At 39.4% G+C, this 16,364-nt stretch overlaps 1 protein-coding gene across 1 annotated transcript in view; it reads right to left on the reverse strand.

The window, feature by feature from the left end:
* Nucleotides 1-5,917: 5,917 nt before the first annotated feature.
* Nucleotides 5,918-16,364, reverse strand: part of NPEPPS (aminopeptidase puromycin sensitive) — a 49,822-nt gene continuing 39,375 nt past the window's right edge. The window contains exons 16-22 of the mRNA XM_072413694.1: nt 15,948-16,167; nt 15,471-15,613; nt 15,334-15,390; nt 14,380-14,487; nt 9,368-9,523; nt 9,234-9,281; nt 5,918-7,084 (exon numbers count right to left, since the gene is read on the reverse strand). Of these exons, the coding sequence (XP_072269795.1) occupies nt 6,932-7,084; nt 9,234-9,281; nt 9,368-9,523; nt 14,380-14,487; nt 15,334-15,390; nt 15,471-15,613; nt 15,948-16,167 (885 nt within the window). The 3' untranslated portion in view covers nt 5,918-6,931. The remainder of the gene's footprint in view (nt 7,085-9,233; nt 9,282-9,367; nt 9,524-14,379; nt 14,488-15,333; nt 15,391-15,470; nt 15,614-15,947; nt 16,168-16,364) is intronic.

Genomic DNA, 16,364 nt, shown 5'->3' on the forward strand with positions numbered 1-16,364 from the left:
CTCCTTTCTAGTGGGGGTTCCATGATGTAATGCCTTGCACTCTGGACTCTTGATCTGCCAATCAGTGTTCAGAACTCTGTGGGACCTTCTTGTGTTGGGTGTTGTGTGTGTTACTGCAACGAAACTCATTGAGATCCAGCAGTTGCTCATCATGTGGTGCATTATCCATGGGGTCATCATGGTTACCCAATACCAGAGGTCAGCAAACTCCAGCCTTTAGGCCAGATACTGGAGCCGGAGCCACATGTGGCTCTTAAGCCTCTGTGTTGTTGCTCCTTTCCCTATTTACTACGGCTGGCGTTAACACTTCCACCACCGGGGCAAATAGGGGACATTCCTTTTCCTCCGTATGCATTGCGGAGGAGAGGGATTTCCCTTTTGGGGGTGTTCCTGGGAGTCTGGGCTAGGGTGCTCCTGCCTACCCCTGAAATGGCCTATAGGCCAAAAAAGTTTGCTGACCTCTGCCCAATACCATAAGCTTTGCTAAGCACCAATGAGGCAGTGTTCGCATAAATACAACTTACTCTGGAACTTCTTTTAGTGTAGGACTTGGGTTCAACACACTGAAGGGTCACTTAACACCCTAAATCATTTAATTCCTCATGACAAATTTAGAGTATTAATCCCCCAGGAAGCTAGATTACTGGAAGGGGACCTATCTTGTGCTCGATTTTGCTCATATCAGATGCATTTAGACCAGGGTCAAGATCTCACTGGGGCTGCTGTCCCTAAAGGCAGCCATTTTCGTGGTGATTTTTGTGAATTGTGGTCAGAAGAATTTTAGAGTTTATATTGAGTGCCTAAAAGCCTTCTACCACCTTTCTTTCCAGACAGGACAGTTATGTGGCCCATGCTTGGCATGCTTAGCCTGAATGTTACACTGACTTTTTTTGTGATCTGGAGAGTGTGCTCACCTCATTCTTTAAGTGGATGGGTCAACAGCCCTGCAAACTTTACATCAGCAGTATTCTCCAAGATTACCTCTCTAGTTGTACTCTCTTCCCTCTAAGAACAGGAGATCGCAAAGTTACTTGTCTATTTTTAAGGAAATAATAATATTCCTATTAATACTGTTTGTGTAAAGAATGTTGGAAATTTTCTGCACTTTATATTCTATCTAACTTGTAGCTGTTTTATTGTCCGGTCCTTAACTAGTTCTTAAGCATCTGTTTAAGTTAGTCTGTAGTGCTTGTATATTCTGATCTACCTTGTATTGGCATGGTCTTGGCAAGGCAATTATGTGGGTTGTATATTGGAATATGTTCTGTCATACAAGCCCTTCTACATCTGCAATGGCTCTGGTGAAGACCCGGGATTTCTGCACTCTGGTAACAACTATTTACCATCAGGCAATGTAGTATGTTTGTATTTGTTTCTTGTGTTCTGTACTAGATTTCCACAGTGTTAATAAGTTTCTGCATTACAGAAGTTCCCAATTCCGACAAGATAAAGCCTGCAATTATGGATTAAGCTTCTCCAGTCTTCAGTTTTTTCGAAACCTAAGACGGGATCTACTGCATTGAGTAATTGTTACTTTATTTTTACACCTGTACAAACAAATCATGTAAATGTCACTACCTTAGATGTTAGATTGCTTGGGCATTGTTACAATATCAAGTAAGACCTGGAATCTGTAACAGTTTTTCACTTAGGCCTAGAATGGCATAGGAAGTCTAGTTCAGGTAATGTGTGTGTTTTTCCTGTCACATAACATCTATATCTCTACAGGATATAAGAGCATTGTTTTTAAATGTCCAGAGAAGAACTACAAGTAATACTAAAACTACCAAATCTCACTCTTTAAGATTACTGAGATCAGACAAACCCAACACTGGTGGAGAGCATCACCGTCAATTATATCTAACTACTTTGTTAACAATTAGCATCTCAGCTGGTTTTAAAATAATTCTAAACTCTGTTTTCTATGAGTGAAAAACACTTGGACTGAAGAGGAAAAATGTCATGTTTGAACACTGCAGGCGTTCTAAAGTTTTCTAGTATCTGAAATGCTTCTATGCTTAGTCACTGGATGTCAATGGCTCTGCTGCCAGTAAAATTAAACTATCCACATACTGCAGTCTGACAAGCTGTTAATAATACACAACAGAAAACAAAAGTTTATGCAAGTGATACTAAATGTTGGGGAATATATTTATAATTTAGTAATGCTACAGTCCAAAAGGATGAAAAATGACAAAACGTGGCGTACACTGTGAACACAAACAGTTCTTATTTGCATGGAGTTGTGGGTCAGGAGGTAATTTATTAGGTGTATGATTCGGTCTGTAGGTATCAATTGTTTATGGTATATGTGAAATTCTGCTGTTCCTTCTTTTGTGAGATACATTTCCTGACAGCTCCCTGTCAGCACACTAATAGGTTAATCCCCCGGGTTCACCGTGTCATCACCCACCTTGTTGGAGTAAATACCTGGCAGTCCATTGATCCTGACCTAGGTGAAGCCCCCCCCAACTGGCTTTGAAATATTGCCAGATGGAAAGCCCCACTGCTGGCCCTTTGGGGAATGCTGTAGCCTCAGGATGTTCACAGGCACGTAAGATGGCTGTGTCTTCGGAGCCCCCGTACCTTTGGCTTACATTCAGTCATGGTGATAGGCAGTATCCTGGTTTTCCAATGACGCCAAAGGTGCAATGACGTCAGCTGCGTGTGCGCAGGGTGATTTTATTGCAGCTTCTGCCATTTTGCTTTGCCCTGCTGTTCATGTGTCCTATCTGCTGTTGTGTAAGGGACAGGACTGATTTTAAAGCAGTGGAGGTTCTGGCTGTCCATAGCCACCCAGTATAGGAAGGCTCTCTCTGCTACTCTCAAGCAACACTTTTTTTTTTTTAAACCCTTTCTTACTGAGGCTGATACAGTCATATTATCCTAGGCAGATAGAATTTCACAGAGTCAGCCTCTATCAAAGACCAGTTCATATAAAGAAAGTAAGGGATGCACAATAGGTTAATGGTGTTGTGTACTCTATTGCAGACTGATTTTTACATCCATTAGCCCTAAGAGAGCTGAAAAGAGCTCTATACGTTCAAACAGTTGGCCAGGGAAATTACCTCTGCTAGCAGCAAATCACCCCTTAGTGCAGGGGTGTCCAAACTTTTTGCAAAGAGGGCCAGTTTTGGTGAGGTGAAAATGTGTGGGGGCCGACCATTGAGCCTGACATTCTTTGAACTATTAACATGCACGGGCAAGCTTGGCCACTCTTCAAATGCCAAGCACCATGACAGTTTATTTGTATGTATGTGTATATATACACACACACAATTATGTGGCAGAGTAACTAACAGTTGTAAAATTCAACAATACCAGTAACATTGAAGTTTTTTAATATTAATATTCAAAACAAGCGATAATACAGCACGAAACACTTGGAGGATGATTCATGCATATGTGGTTTGCGTGTGTGTGTGTTTTAAAGTCTCTAATTTTTCCTTTTTCTACTATTTGTTAATTTTTGAATGTAAATTTTGACTTTTCCTTAGTTTGGCTTTTTGCTAAGGTAGTTAGGCAGAAGGGAAGAAATAAGCCCATAACACCCTAAAAAGACAAACTTCCATCCTGATGGTGATGTGGGCACAATGGCCCTCTTTAGCCTTCCAGTTAGGTTTTTAGAGAGAAACAGAAACCTCAAAGCCAGGAAGGAGCATCACCCTGGACTTGGGCCTCTTCTTTGCTGTACCCCTGCCCAAGCATCAGATACAGCTTCCTCCAGTTCATGATGGACTATCCAGGCAATGCCTCCCTCATCAGGACCATAACAGATGGTATGTGCACCCTGCTACTGCTGTAGCAAGGACACAACATCTAGCATGGTCTAAACAAGAACTATATGTTCTAACACTGGGACTGGTAGTACTTTGTATGTTGGGGTACACAGTGATATGTAATTCATCACCATTTGCAGTTGTACCATAGTAGTACTGGTAACACCTTGTCAGAAATCTCCAACAGACAGAAAGCTCTTGCATGCAGCTAATGACCACAAAAAGATGCCAGAATTCTCTGCTCATACACCTCTCGACAAAGGGTTTCTTAGAGTGAACAACATTATGTTTATGGATGACCTTTTGGCTCCCAGAGTAACAGATCAGATACATTTTACTACATTTGGTTTAGCTGGCTACAATTTTGTGAATCTCCCATCTAACATATACTTAAAAAAAAGACCCTCATTCCACATCGGCTTCCGGCTTCTCTTTTGCCGCCAATGACTGTTTCCTGATTCAAACTACGTACTTTAGCAGTTTTTACGGATGTAATGACACAGATGGACTGTGTACTATTAAAAAAAAATAATAAAACTGATTTATTCGTCTATCTTCTTTCCATCGCAGGGTGCTGCCATCTTCTTTCTCTTCTTCGGCTATCTAGATTGGTTGTGCAGAGATGATGTAACTCCTGCACAGGCATGTGGGAAATAGTTTATCCCCAGCACACACAGGGCCAGGCAACCAGTGTCACCATATCTGTTGTAGTAAACCAGTTGCACTGCCTTTGGCTTTTGACACTCTGCTTTGATGCAATTCTGTTTAAAGGATTTAAACTAATTGGCCTGTTTTTTTTTTTATCTACCATTCTTTAAACCATATTTTTTTTATTCAGCTTTGTAATGTACACCTGTTCAACTGCTCATAATATCTAGTTAGCCAGTCACATGGCAGCAACTTATTAAGGCATGTACAGCTTGGCAAGGCAGCCTCAAGTTCAAACCAAGCATCCCACTGGGGAAGAACGGTGATTTAATTGACTGTGAATGTGGCATGGTTATTGTTGACAGACAGGCTGGTCAGAGTGTTTCAGACACACAACTATCTCTGGAATTAGGAGAATGGTCTCAAAAAGGATTTAAAGAATTATTAGAAAGGTGCCACTGGTTACAACTAAGGTATAACAGAAGAGGATCTCTAAATGCACATCAAAGCCTGAAACAAATGGTTTAACAGCAAAAGATCATCTCTGCTGGTCAAACAGATCTGTAGTGGGTACTTATAAAATATATATATAATATATTTTAGACCTGCCCAGCCATAGTCCCCTATTGGCCAAAGGTCAATCGTCTTCTATGTGATGTCATGTGTGTCATCAGATTAGATATACCTTCTCATTTATTGAGATTACATGTACAGACCCCTTTTCATTTAATCAGTTGGTAAACCATGTATGGACCGCTACAAAATATCCTATGAAAAATAAATCTATGAAATGTTATGAAATAGATATTAGTCCTCTCATCCCTACCTTACCCAATATGAACACAATTGATAGATGTACATGTAAAGATGGGCAGTTACCTGAACTCCTCAAAGTTGATTTTTTTTTTTTAATTTCTTAGAGTGCAGCAGTTCATGCACAGAATGTCCTGTCTAACCCATTCTGTAATTATTTGTAACAATATGTTGGGGTGGATTTTCTTGTAGCTCAATACCCTTTGTGCCATAACCTGTTTAAAAGCGTGGACTTCAACAACTGTATTTTCTGTGTTTATACGCTTTTCTTGTGTTGCTTAAAAAAAACCCAAAAACCTTAGATTCTAAGAAAACCTTAAATGTTCTAAGAACTTGGCAGCATGGAAAGTGAATACTCGTGTACTTTGTATATCCATGCATAGAAAACTTTATATTCCACAGAAGAAACAGGGTCTGTAAAAGCAACAGCGGAACCATCTCTGTCCCTTTAACCTGGTAGCAACATCTGTGGGAGTCATGCCTAATGAAATATAAAGCAACAAGTAGCTAACTATAGTTAGCAACAAAGTATTGAAATAATTAGGGAGAAGCACCAGTAAGACAGTGGGTATGTTCAAACAGTCCATGCTCCATAAAGAGAAACCTTAAAGCATACAAAACATAAAAGCAAAAACACTTTTAGAAACCATAATTCAGAAAGACAAAAAACACTGGTATATTATACACTCACATTGTATCTTTATTAACGCCAACTGTTTTTATTTTTGTAGTTTTTTTTTATTTCGGTGATTTAAAACAATAGCACAAAAGAGGAATCCGGTAAGCAAGTCTGAGAACCAAGGCCTATGGCCCTGCCACTATGCCATTAGGCTTCACAAACCCACAATCTGGGAGACCTAGAAATTATAAAGGGAAAGGAGAGGATAGACAGGGGAGAAACATTAAGAACAGCCCTACTTGCTTTTTTTCAGCATTATTAGGAGATCTACATTAAGGACAAGTCCATCGGCACCAAACAAGTTGCCGCATAGGCCTTCAGTTCTGAAAGGGGTTAATGGTCCAGGCCAATGAAAAGTTGCATCATGGGCATGAGAGTGAAGTAATTGGGCTCAGACCCCAAGAGTAAATATTCCTTCCAGCACAATAGGTTAAACTCTAAAACAGACAACAGGCAACCAACAGTTACAGTATTCTTATGAGGGAAAGTACAAGAGGTAATCAAGGGAGCAAACAGGAGGAGATATCCCCTTGTCAAAAATAAAAGACTGTCTATATACCCAGCCACCTTTCATACCCGGCCTTGGCTAAATCACACTCTGTAATAACCTGTCAGGTTGCGCCCCTCCTTACCTACCTACAGCTAACTTCCTAAAGCAGTGTCCGATACACCTACCCCACATATACACCAATAGAAAAGTCCCTCTCCTGGTCTACTCTCAAACAGAATTCCCTCTGAATGTTTATGAGATATTCACAGTTAGCAGCTTGATGCTACTTTTATTTTCCTTATGTACAGACTGACTGGACAATTTAATAAAATCCCTAAGGAGTTACTTGGGAAGTAAGCAGGAGCCGATTGGGTTTCTGTTTTTTTGGACCAGCTCCTCGGTAGGTGGGAAGGGGTGTTGAGGGATGAGGGAGGACAGGTACAGAGCCTCCCATGGAGGGGGCCTAGGGTCTAGCCTGTTGGGGCGGTGAGACAGCAGGCGGATGGGAATGACTGCGCACATTCACACAGCAGACGAAGGGGACTTGCGCAGCAGTAGATATTGGTGCATGGCATCACCATCTCTCTTCAGCCAGGCAGCATTCAAGATTATATTTTCACAGCACTGTTGCACCGTACGTTCTGCAGAAGGCGCTGGATGAGCTTCAAAAAATGCCTAGTGGGAAAGAGTAAACATGTAATGGCATGTGTAACACGTCCTAAAGTATACACCATATGCTATATTCAAGTGCCAATACCAGACAACCCTTCTTTGGACACAAACACACAAGGAACTTTTGAGCTGCTAAAATAAATACTAAAACACATCCCCCCTTCAAGATCCAGTCAACCCAGCTTTAGGTATTTTTTTTTGTTGGCATCAGCAGCTCTTTTATTCATAAATTCAGGAAGATCCGAATAAAAATAAATATATAGAGTGCTATAAGCTTAAAGATATGAAGAAGATTGAGGGAGGCGAGTGTTAAGATTAAAAGAAGGTCTAAATAATAGGGAGAAAGGAATTATTTCGACCATTGTTTTCGGGGAACTAAAATATAAAGTAGAACCTTACCAGGTGTAGATTGTTAGTCACTAAAAAATCAAAAAACAATGACAAGAACCACTTTACAGGTTCTCCTTATTGTGCTTCTGCCTTGTCAACCATATGCTCCATCACCTACCTCACAATAAGTTAAAAAGGTCAACACCTGAGGACTAGAAATAGGACTACATAATAGCAATAAAAGTAAATGCATAGATTCTAAACCCTGCCACTAGATTGAACACTGTGACAGTAGAAAACTGCACCAAGGAAAAAACAAGTCCCAAATAGGGAGCTCTACTTTCAGTCTTGTTTTTATATATTTTCTAGGACTATCAATGTTGTCCCACATGGAATGGGATTGCCAACATAATGTCTTCATTTTCACCACTCTTTACCAAGTAGTCAAAACAGCGAAGCATGACACATTGATAAGCAGGTCCTTATGTGATAGTACAAAGGGGTCAAATGTTTTTTCATTTAAAAAAAAAAAAAGCCACACAACAACCCCTACATAAACAACCCTTAAAAAAAATTTAATGCAGTAGCGTAGCTACCAACAATCAACAAGGTTTGGGAATCGGAGTATGGCTCTGAGCATGTAGGTGACTGTGGCCGTAAATCACCAAGAAGTATGGCAACATCAAAAAAATCCTGTTCCCCAAAGAAAAAAGACAGAAAAAATTTAAAGCGTTTATTTTTTTAAAGCCTGGCTCATAACAAACAAAATAAATACAAACACATCACATGGCCACTGGGAGTATGTTTCTGGTGGTGGCGATCTTACCAGTCACTCTTTCTGTGACAATTCTTGACCAGGACTACTAAACAGCCCCTAGCCCCGGTAGTCACTATTTTTGACAGATCAAAGTTCTTAAAAGAGAAGTTTGACGTTAAAGTTTCCATATATTCAAAAGCCTCAGCAGTGTAGCTTTTCTCTTTACTACAAAAGTAGTAGGGAAGAAAGCTGGGAGAAACTTCTTCAGATTTTTTTTTTTTTTAATTTATTTTTAACATCACACTTGTCTGAAGGTGGCATTTTAGTTGTGATCTACATCAAAAACAAGGAGGAACTTTTTGTTGATTTTCACTGGATGCTATTCTTACAAACAAACCGTCTTAAACAGGGGTTCTTGTCAGTCACTGCAACCTTGTTTAGGTTATGAAATGTGTACAGGGAGGAAATAAAAGTTCAAACTGCTGATAAAAAGGTGGTGGTGGGGGGGGGGCAGCTTGGTGGCTCAGGGGTTAGCACTCTGGCCTTTGCAGCGCTAGGACCTAGGTTCGAATTCCAGCCAGGACACTATCTGCATGGAATTTGCAGGTTCTCCCCGTGTCTGCATGGGTTTCCTCCGGGTACTCTGGTTTCCTCCCACATCCCAAAAAAAATGCAGTTAGGTTAATTGGCTTCCCCCTAAAATTGACCTTAGACTACAATAATGACAAATGACTATAGTAGGGACATTAGATTGTGAGCTCCTTTGAGGGACAAATAGTGACACGCCTTTGGACTTTGTACAGCGCTGCGTAATATGATGGCACTATATAATAATAATAATAATATTTAATTGGGGGCTTGTCCCCCAAAAAATAACAAAAAAAAAACAAAAAACAGTGAGGTATGTTTAACCAAGAATGTCATTATCAGTGTTCAGCTGGGAAAGTTTTTACTCAAGCACTAATGTGCTAAAGAATATCTAATAGAATATAACTACAACACCCAAGAACTTGCAATAATGCTAGTAAAAGTGCTCATGTACAAAGCAAACATTTATTTCCTCACCTTAACTTCTGTAGCCATTTTTTCACTTGCAAAACCATCCACTGAAAGCTAAAAGTAAAAAAAAAAATGTCAACCTAAATCAATATTTATGCAATAGCAATTGAAAATAATAAAGTGTAAATGTGTAATCTTACTTTTATCAGTCTGGAGATGAGAAAGCCACCTTGGTACCGGTTATGGAGTTCTTCCCAGTTTTCCTTCACAAAATTCCATGCTGCCTTTCTGCTTTGTTTGCTAGCCCCAGCAACCCCTCCAATTACGGATACTGTATCTTGTGGACGTACCTCTTCCTGCACAGCAAATATAAAACTGAATACAAACGAATCGCTGGAAAGTAAATTATAAGTAATCTTTAAATACTTAATAATCACATGTAGATTTAGTATGTTGATTTACTGTATATCCCAGCACACACTCTCATTGTGAGCATTACCAGATGATGTATTCACGGTCAATTTTTTCTGCAGCTATTGGTGTTATATTTAAGAATTAAGTTTACAATACAACAGGGACTGCTAACATGTTTTTTCTCCCAATACAACAAGGCTGCAGACTGGTGGGGTCTTTAGGAATGGAATCAAAAAGCAGATCACTTTTGAAGTGTAGAAACTTTTTAAACCAATTCAGGGAAAGGTTCTGTCACCAATAAAAAAACGCCTTGTAATATTTAGAAAATAAATTTTTGGGATTATGTTAAAATGTACAGAAAGAATAAATTATTAAATAAAAGAATTTCCTCTTTTAAATAGCTTTTACTTGAAAATGTACCTAAAATGCAAAAAATTACAGACTATATTTTCTAGTGGCAACTTTAAAATTTTGACTTTAATATAATTTAATTTTAGGGTCAAGCAGGAGCAGTGTACCTTCTACGGAGCAATGGTAATAATTAAGTTGTCTTAACTGACTGTTAGAGGCCATGGTGATTTGAAAAATTAGGTCTGTGTACCAAATACATATTTGGGATTTGAGGTTAATACTAGAGCCTTTAGCCTTGACATCCTTTCCAAGGGAAAGCAAAATCTCATCTTCAGGTGATTAGATGGGTTTCACCTCCCTGGCAGTCTAATCATGTCAGTATTTATTAAGCACCTAGCCGTTAAGCCCGACCTTCGTACGGGCAAAAAAAAATGGCTAGGATGGTTAAGCCCGTATTTTTGTCACATCCTTACCTCCATGGTCCCGCTGTGCACATCCAGCGTCGTTTTCCTATTCCAGCGTCGTCCTCCGTCCATCGTCGTCCGTCGATCTCCCTCTCCAGCGTCGGGTGCCAGCGGGACCGGTAAGATGCCCGGCATCTTGCGGCGGAACACAACATACCGGCCGGCGGAACACAAGATACCGGCTGCCATCTTACCTGGTCCCGCTGATCATCCACGTCCTTCTTCGTCCAGCGCCGCATGATCTGTGAAATGAGAAGCCGTCCGGCAGAGAAAAAAAAAAACCGGAAGGCTTCTGCGTGCGTGATGACGTCGGCACGTGTGCGGGAAATTCAAACAGAAACTCATTCATTCATTTTGTATTGGATTCAATACAAACTCCTGTATTCAATCCAATACAAAACAAATAAATACAAAGTGTGTAATTGGTAAATTCAAACTGTCATTTTGTATTGGATTGAATACAAACTCCTGTATCCAATCCAATACAAAAAAAAAAAAAAAATAAAATAAAAGTAAATAACTTGGAAATTCAAATTTATATTTTGTATTTGATTGGATACAAACTCCAGTATCCAATCAAATACAAAATAATATAAAATTAATACAAAGTACATAACTGGTAAATTCAAACGCTCATTTTGTATTGGATTGAATACAAACTCCAGTATCCAATCCAATACAAAAAAATAAAAAAAAATAAAATAAAAGTAAATAACTTGCAAATTCAAATTCTTATTTTGTATTGGATTGGATACAAACTCCCGTATCCAATCAAATACAAAATAATTCAAAACAAACCCCAATAAATACAGAATCAAAGTTTTAAAAATTGCCAGTTATTCCCTGGATGGCTAGTGTGTAACACTGTGTCTTATCTTACCTTTGCTGATCTTCGCCTAATTTCCTTTAATTTTATTAAAAGTATTTTTTTTTTTTTTTACATGATTGTGTGTTTCAAACATTTTTTATATTCATAATATCTACTAGAACCCCTCTTCGGACATATTTCTGTAAGTTACAGGTCTACAATTTAAAAAAAAAATTTCATGAAAAACAGTGTAAAGCTTTTGGAACAGAAATCTAGACCTCAGTGTAACGCTCAGGTGGTTAAATCAAAAGCGGTACATTGTTTTGCATGGAAATTTGTTGTTTAATATTGTAATTCTTAGGAATAACTCCCGGGTAATCATAAATAATAAAAATAATAATTTTTTAATAACTATAAAAAATAATAAAATTGTTTAACAATATTATTAATTTAATATTTTAATCAAACCAAAAAACACAGAAATCTGTCCAAACAAAGGTGCAATAATATTGGTAAATTAGTAGACACTACATATTGGTCTAGTAGACATCCCGGGTACGATACATTTTGAAAAATGTGACTGCACAAAGTCCGGCGTCACAATCAGGACAGTGGAACCTGTTTTCTTTTCTGATCATCTTTCCACGGTTATCTGTCTTCGAGCAACAAACCACGCACATCCTTGTAGGTGCTGGCTTTTTCTCAGTTGGTGGGATGTAGTCCATGAAGTGACAACTAGTCAGGCATTCCGGGATGACAACTGCAACAGCATTACATCCAGGTCAATCCACAGCCATTGATGGTGATGGTGGGTCAAAAAAATAAATTCGGAAACTTTCCAAATGAAGCCCGAATGACTCACAGGCTTGTCACACTTGTTTGACGAGAATGTAGGCATTCCACAAGAATTGCTCAAGAAGATGCCTGAAGATCTTCTAGTATTTTTTTTGCAGTTTCCTCATTACTGGGTAGAATGTCATTGCTATGTTATTGTAGTCTATCACTACTTGTGGCTTCATGATTTCTTTCCCACCTTTTGTTCGTACCATAACAGTGGGGGCATTATGAACTGTACTCATTAGGCACACATCTTTCTTGTCACGCCATCACAGGGCCATCATTTTGCCTTTCTGCCAGGCAACAATTTCTCCTGTCTTCAGCTTCTTGTTTCCAAACATCGATGGCATGTTGCGGCGGTTAGCCCTAACGGTTCCAAAGGCATCTGCTGTTTTGTGTTGCAGAAGAAACTCAAAGTTCAGGAGAAGTACAAAAGTTGTCGGTTGTGATGCAACAGTCCTGATTTAGCAATGGCTCAATGAGTGAGAGAACAGAAGATGTTGTCATTCCATAGTTGCTGTATTTTGGATTAAATGTTGTTCCTTTCCCAGTGTATAGGACTGAATTCCAAATGTAACCAGTTGATAATTTGCACAGCATGTAGGATTTTACGCCAAATCGTGCTTTCTTTGATGCAATGTATTGAACCCAGCTGAGCCTCCCCTTGTAGGCCATTAGACTTTCATCTTTGCTGATGTCTCTTTCTGGCACATAGGTCTGTTGGGGATTTTTTAGAATTATTTCAGATACTTCCCAAATGTTCTTGTAAGGATGAGTAGTTTCATCAAATTCTTTGTTGCAAAGTATAAAAATTTCACGATCAAGATAAATCTGTACTCGACTGGACACGACTGTGCCAAAGAATGGAGTAGCAAGTAATTTATTGCTAGATCAATAACACTTCTGCAGGGGTTTGCCCACCATTCACTGAAGTATCTCTACGCCCAGAAATAACCAAATGTCATCTTTGGTCACTGGTTCCCACTTTCCGCTGCTTGCAAACCTCCAGTGTGGAGCAGCTAATTGTTGTTCAGTGTACCCGTTTGTCTCAGCAACTATTATTTCAATAACCTCATCAGTCAGAACCAATTGTAGGTATGTCAAGGGGTTGTCGCGTTCAGTATCTATTTTCATACCAGGTGCTTGGGGGCACTGCCTGAACCTTACCAAGGTCAATAGAGCAGCAAGTTCGCACATCACTGACCTCAAGCTCAGAATCGTCGCTGTATTCATATTTCACAGTCTAATGACAAGTTTTCTGGTGAATCACTATTGCTCGATTCCACAGGTGATTCTAAATGACCATCACCGTTTTCTAGCTGTTCGAAAACAGCTTTTCAGCTAGAGAGACGCCTTTTGGAAGCCATGGATGTATTCAAGTTTCCAGTCAGAAATCAGGGATGTGTTCAAGGTCAGGGACCTTTTCAAATGGTCAAAAATGGAAATGGTCAAAAAAAAGGGTCAGACAAAGGTCAGGGCTGGTAGTGGACAAACAGTAAGGACACTGGACAAAGCAAAAAGCAGGTAAGGATCTTTATAATGCTACCCCAAGTGTGGCTCGGGGTTACCGCTTTAGTACTTAAAATTCACCCCAACCCACACTCTGGAATAGCGCCAGGGGGGTTAAAGAGACCTCTTGACATATAATAACCAACCAAACAGGGTGACATCTATGTTTGCTTCTGGAAACAACTGAGCTGATCTGTGTTCTAACACAGATCAACTGTAGCTACAAGTTTGACTTCATATGCTTACTACTAAAAATGATATTCGGCAACTGAGATATAAAGTAGAACTAATGTGATGAGGAAGGTAATTATATATTATATATGTATAAGTGCATCTGCTCTTACAATATTCTTTTTCCCAAAAAAGCATGATGTTCCTGCCAGTGAAGAATACCTAACTAAGCTCCCTATGATGGTGCGACAGGTGACTGCTTCTGAATTCATAGCAAAGTTGCCATTCTCATTCAAGCTATGCCTGCTTGCACTACATTGAGCTGAGAATATGTTAGATGGGTATGGTAAATCAGTATTGCTACTGCCGATTCAAAAACCTAGTCCTACCCACCAGAACGGATTGTCAGTACGGCCTCAATTTCTGAATTGCTTATCCTGTGAGTTGCTATGTCTGTGGGGGGGGTATGTGAAAATATAGGCATCACATATTTACAGGACCTACTGTAATTTAGTTGTACTTTAGGATGAATACAAAACAGACCAACATTTACAAACAAAAATGATCTGCCCAATTTATACCCGTGAAAACGTGCACTTTTAACAGAGCTTTGGTATTATCCCCACTGGAACTCTAATACAGTTAAATTAAAACTCACCGAAAGGGAAAAGTTTAGCACCTTCTGGACTAACTCTGGAGAAGGAATTGCCCCTAGAACCCGCTCAATTCTATTTTTTTCTTCTTGCATGTCAGCTTGTTTGTGGAGCTGAAAAGAAAGACAAGTAATGAAAAGAAGCATAACAAGGGCAATAACTTATGCAATGGACTCTGCATCTCTTGCATGCAGTTTAAGGTACCACTACCAAAAAAGCTTTCCACATCTGATGAAATACATTGCAAGTGTTTAAATGTTGAGGATAACAGGCAAAGCCAGTGACTGAGAAAGAGGGTGCAAGACTGGACTTTGAGACAACAGATTGATAGAGACCATGGTGATTTGAAAAATGAGGTCTGTGTACCAAAGGCATATTTGGGATTTGAATTGAATATTAGAGCCTTTAGCCGTGACCATTATTTCTAGAGGAAGGGAAAATCTTACCATCAGGTGATTAGATGGGTTTACAGAAGACTTCTTGACATTTATTAGGCAGACAGGGTGACATCTATGTTGGCTTCTAGAAACAACTAAGCAAGGGACAGAAATCCTGGTAAACAACCAAGGACAACCTGAAGGGTTAAATCTGAAAACTGTTCACATACTTCCTGTCATTTTTCCCTTTATCTATAGGATAACACTAATAAACCAGTCTGTCACATATAAGCAGTGTGTATATGATTGATCCCACAGCAGTGCCATGTCCTTTTAAAATAGTATTACAGCATGACAAATGTAATGCCATGAAGATAGTTGGCAAAAGAAAATTATAGTAGGTATTTGTCAGCAATTTTAGGATTCCCTGCCATAGTATCACGCCAGATCGGAGACAGATGCCGGGATGCGATGGAAGAGACCTCCGTACCGATCGACTGTGAGGTTGAAGTTAAATGTATTTGTTTTGGGCATTTTTCAGTTTACTTTCTCCTTAACACATTCCTTTTGGTAATGACTGACCTTTAGCATTGTGTCCAGTGTAGTGCTGTCTCCATGTTTTAGAACAGTCACATAAACCTAAGAGGAAAACAAGTTTTATTACTAGCTGTGGTTTTATACAGGGGGAAAAAAAAAGGAGTAGTAAAGGGTAAACTAACTGGACTTCGGAGATCAGCACTCAAAATGTTCTTTCCTTCAACATGGTCCTTAAACCTGCGGCGAGCTTCTTCCAGGGTAGGTTTATGGCCAGCCTTTCCCAACTTCCCTAATACTAGGCCTCTGAGCAAAGCATCCAAATGTCCTAAGGAAATAATCAATTAAACCCTGCTTTCATACACAAATACTGGAGATCAGAATATTTAACCAGTTGCAATCTCAATGTATATAACCAAATTAAAAAAGTTTTTTTCAAAAAGAAATATTGCATTGCTATTCCTACCTGCCCAATCCACCCCTGCTAAAAGCAGCGGCTGGGGCATTCAAACAGAAAATGGCAAGCAAGATAGATGGTATTTATATGACTAAAAGTCTGTTCTGACTTGCAAGCTGGTATATGAGCTAGCAAATACAGTAATCCTGTACTAAACAGAAACATGCTACTTTCGAAAACAAAGAATTCAACTTTTAACACTTACCCTCCCCCTGTTTGGGGTCCCAGCCCAAACGCTGTCCTATTGGAGAAAAAACATCTCTGACAAAGTCCTGAATTTCCTCATGAAAATCTGTGTGAGATAACAGTGTGGCCAGAATCCCTAGATTACAGCTTAAGTCACTCCACACAGTATAATTGGGCTCATTCACAAAGGCCTCCATGACTTTCAGGACTTCAACTGTGCTGATTAAACCTGCTCGTGCCTGTAGGAATAAACATGAATAAAAATGGGCATGTTAGCTCTTATAAACAATGCCTATGCCATGTGCCATCTTGTCCCACACTAATAAAGTTGATGAAGGGATGAATGTAGAGAAAAAATTATCACAGCAATCTGTCCAGAAAAGTTCCAACAAGAGCTGTCAAAACTTGGAGGGAGCACTTTATAGTAGTCACTTAA

Source organism: Pyxicephalus adspersus, chromosome 6 (genome assembly GCF_032062135.1).
Source record: "Pyxicephalus adspersus chromosome 6, UCB_Pads_2.0, whole genome shotgun sequence".
Lineage (NCBI taxonomy): Eukaryota > Metazoa > Chordata > Amphibia > Anura > Pyxicephalidae > Pyxicephalus > Pyxicephalus adspersus.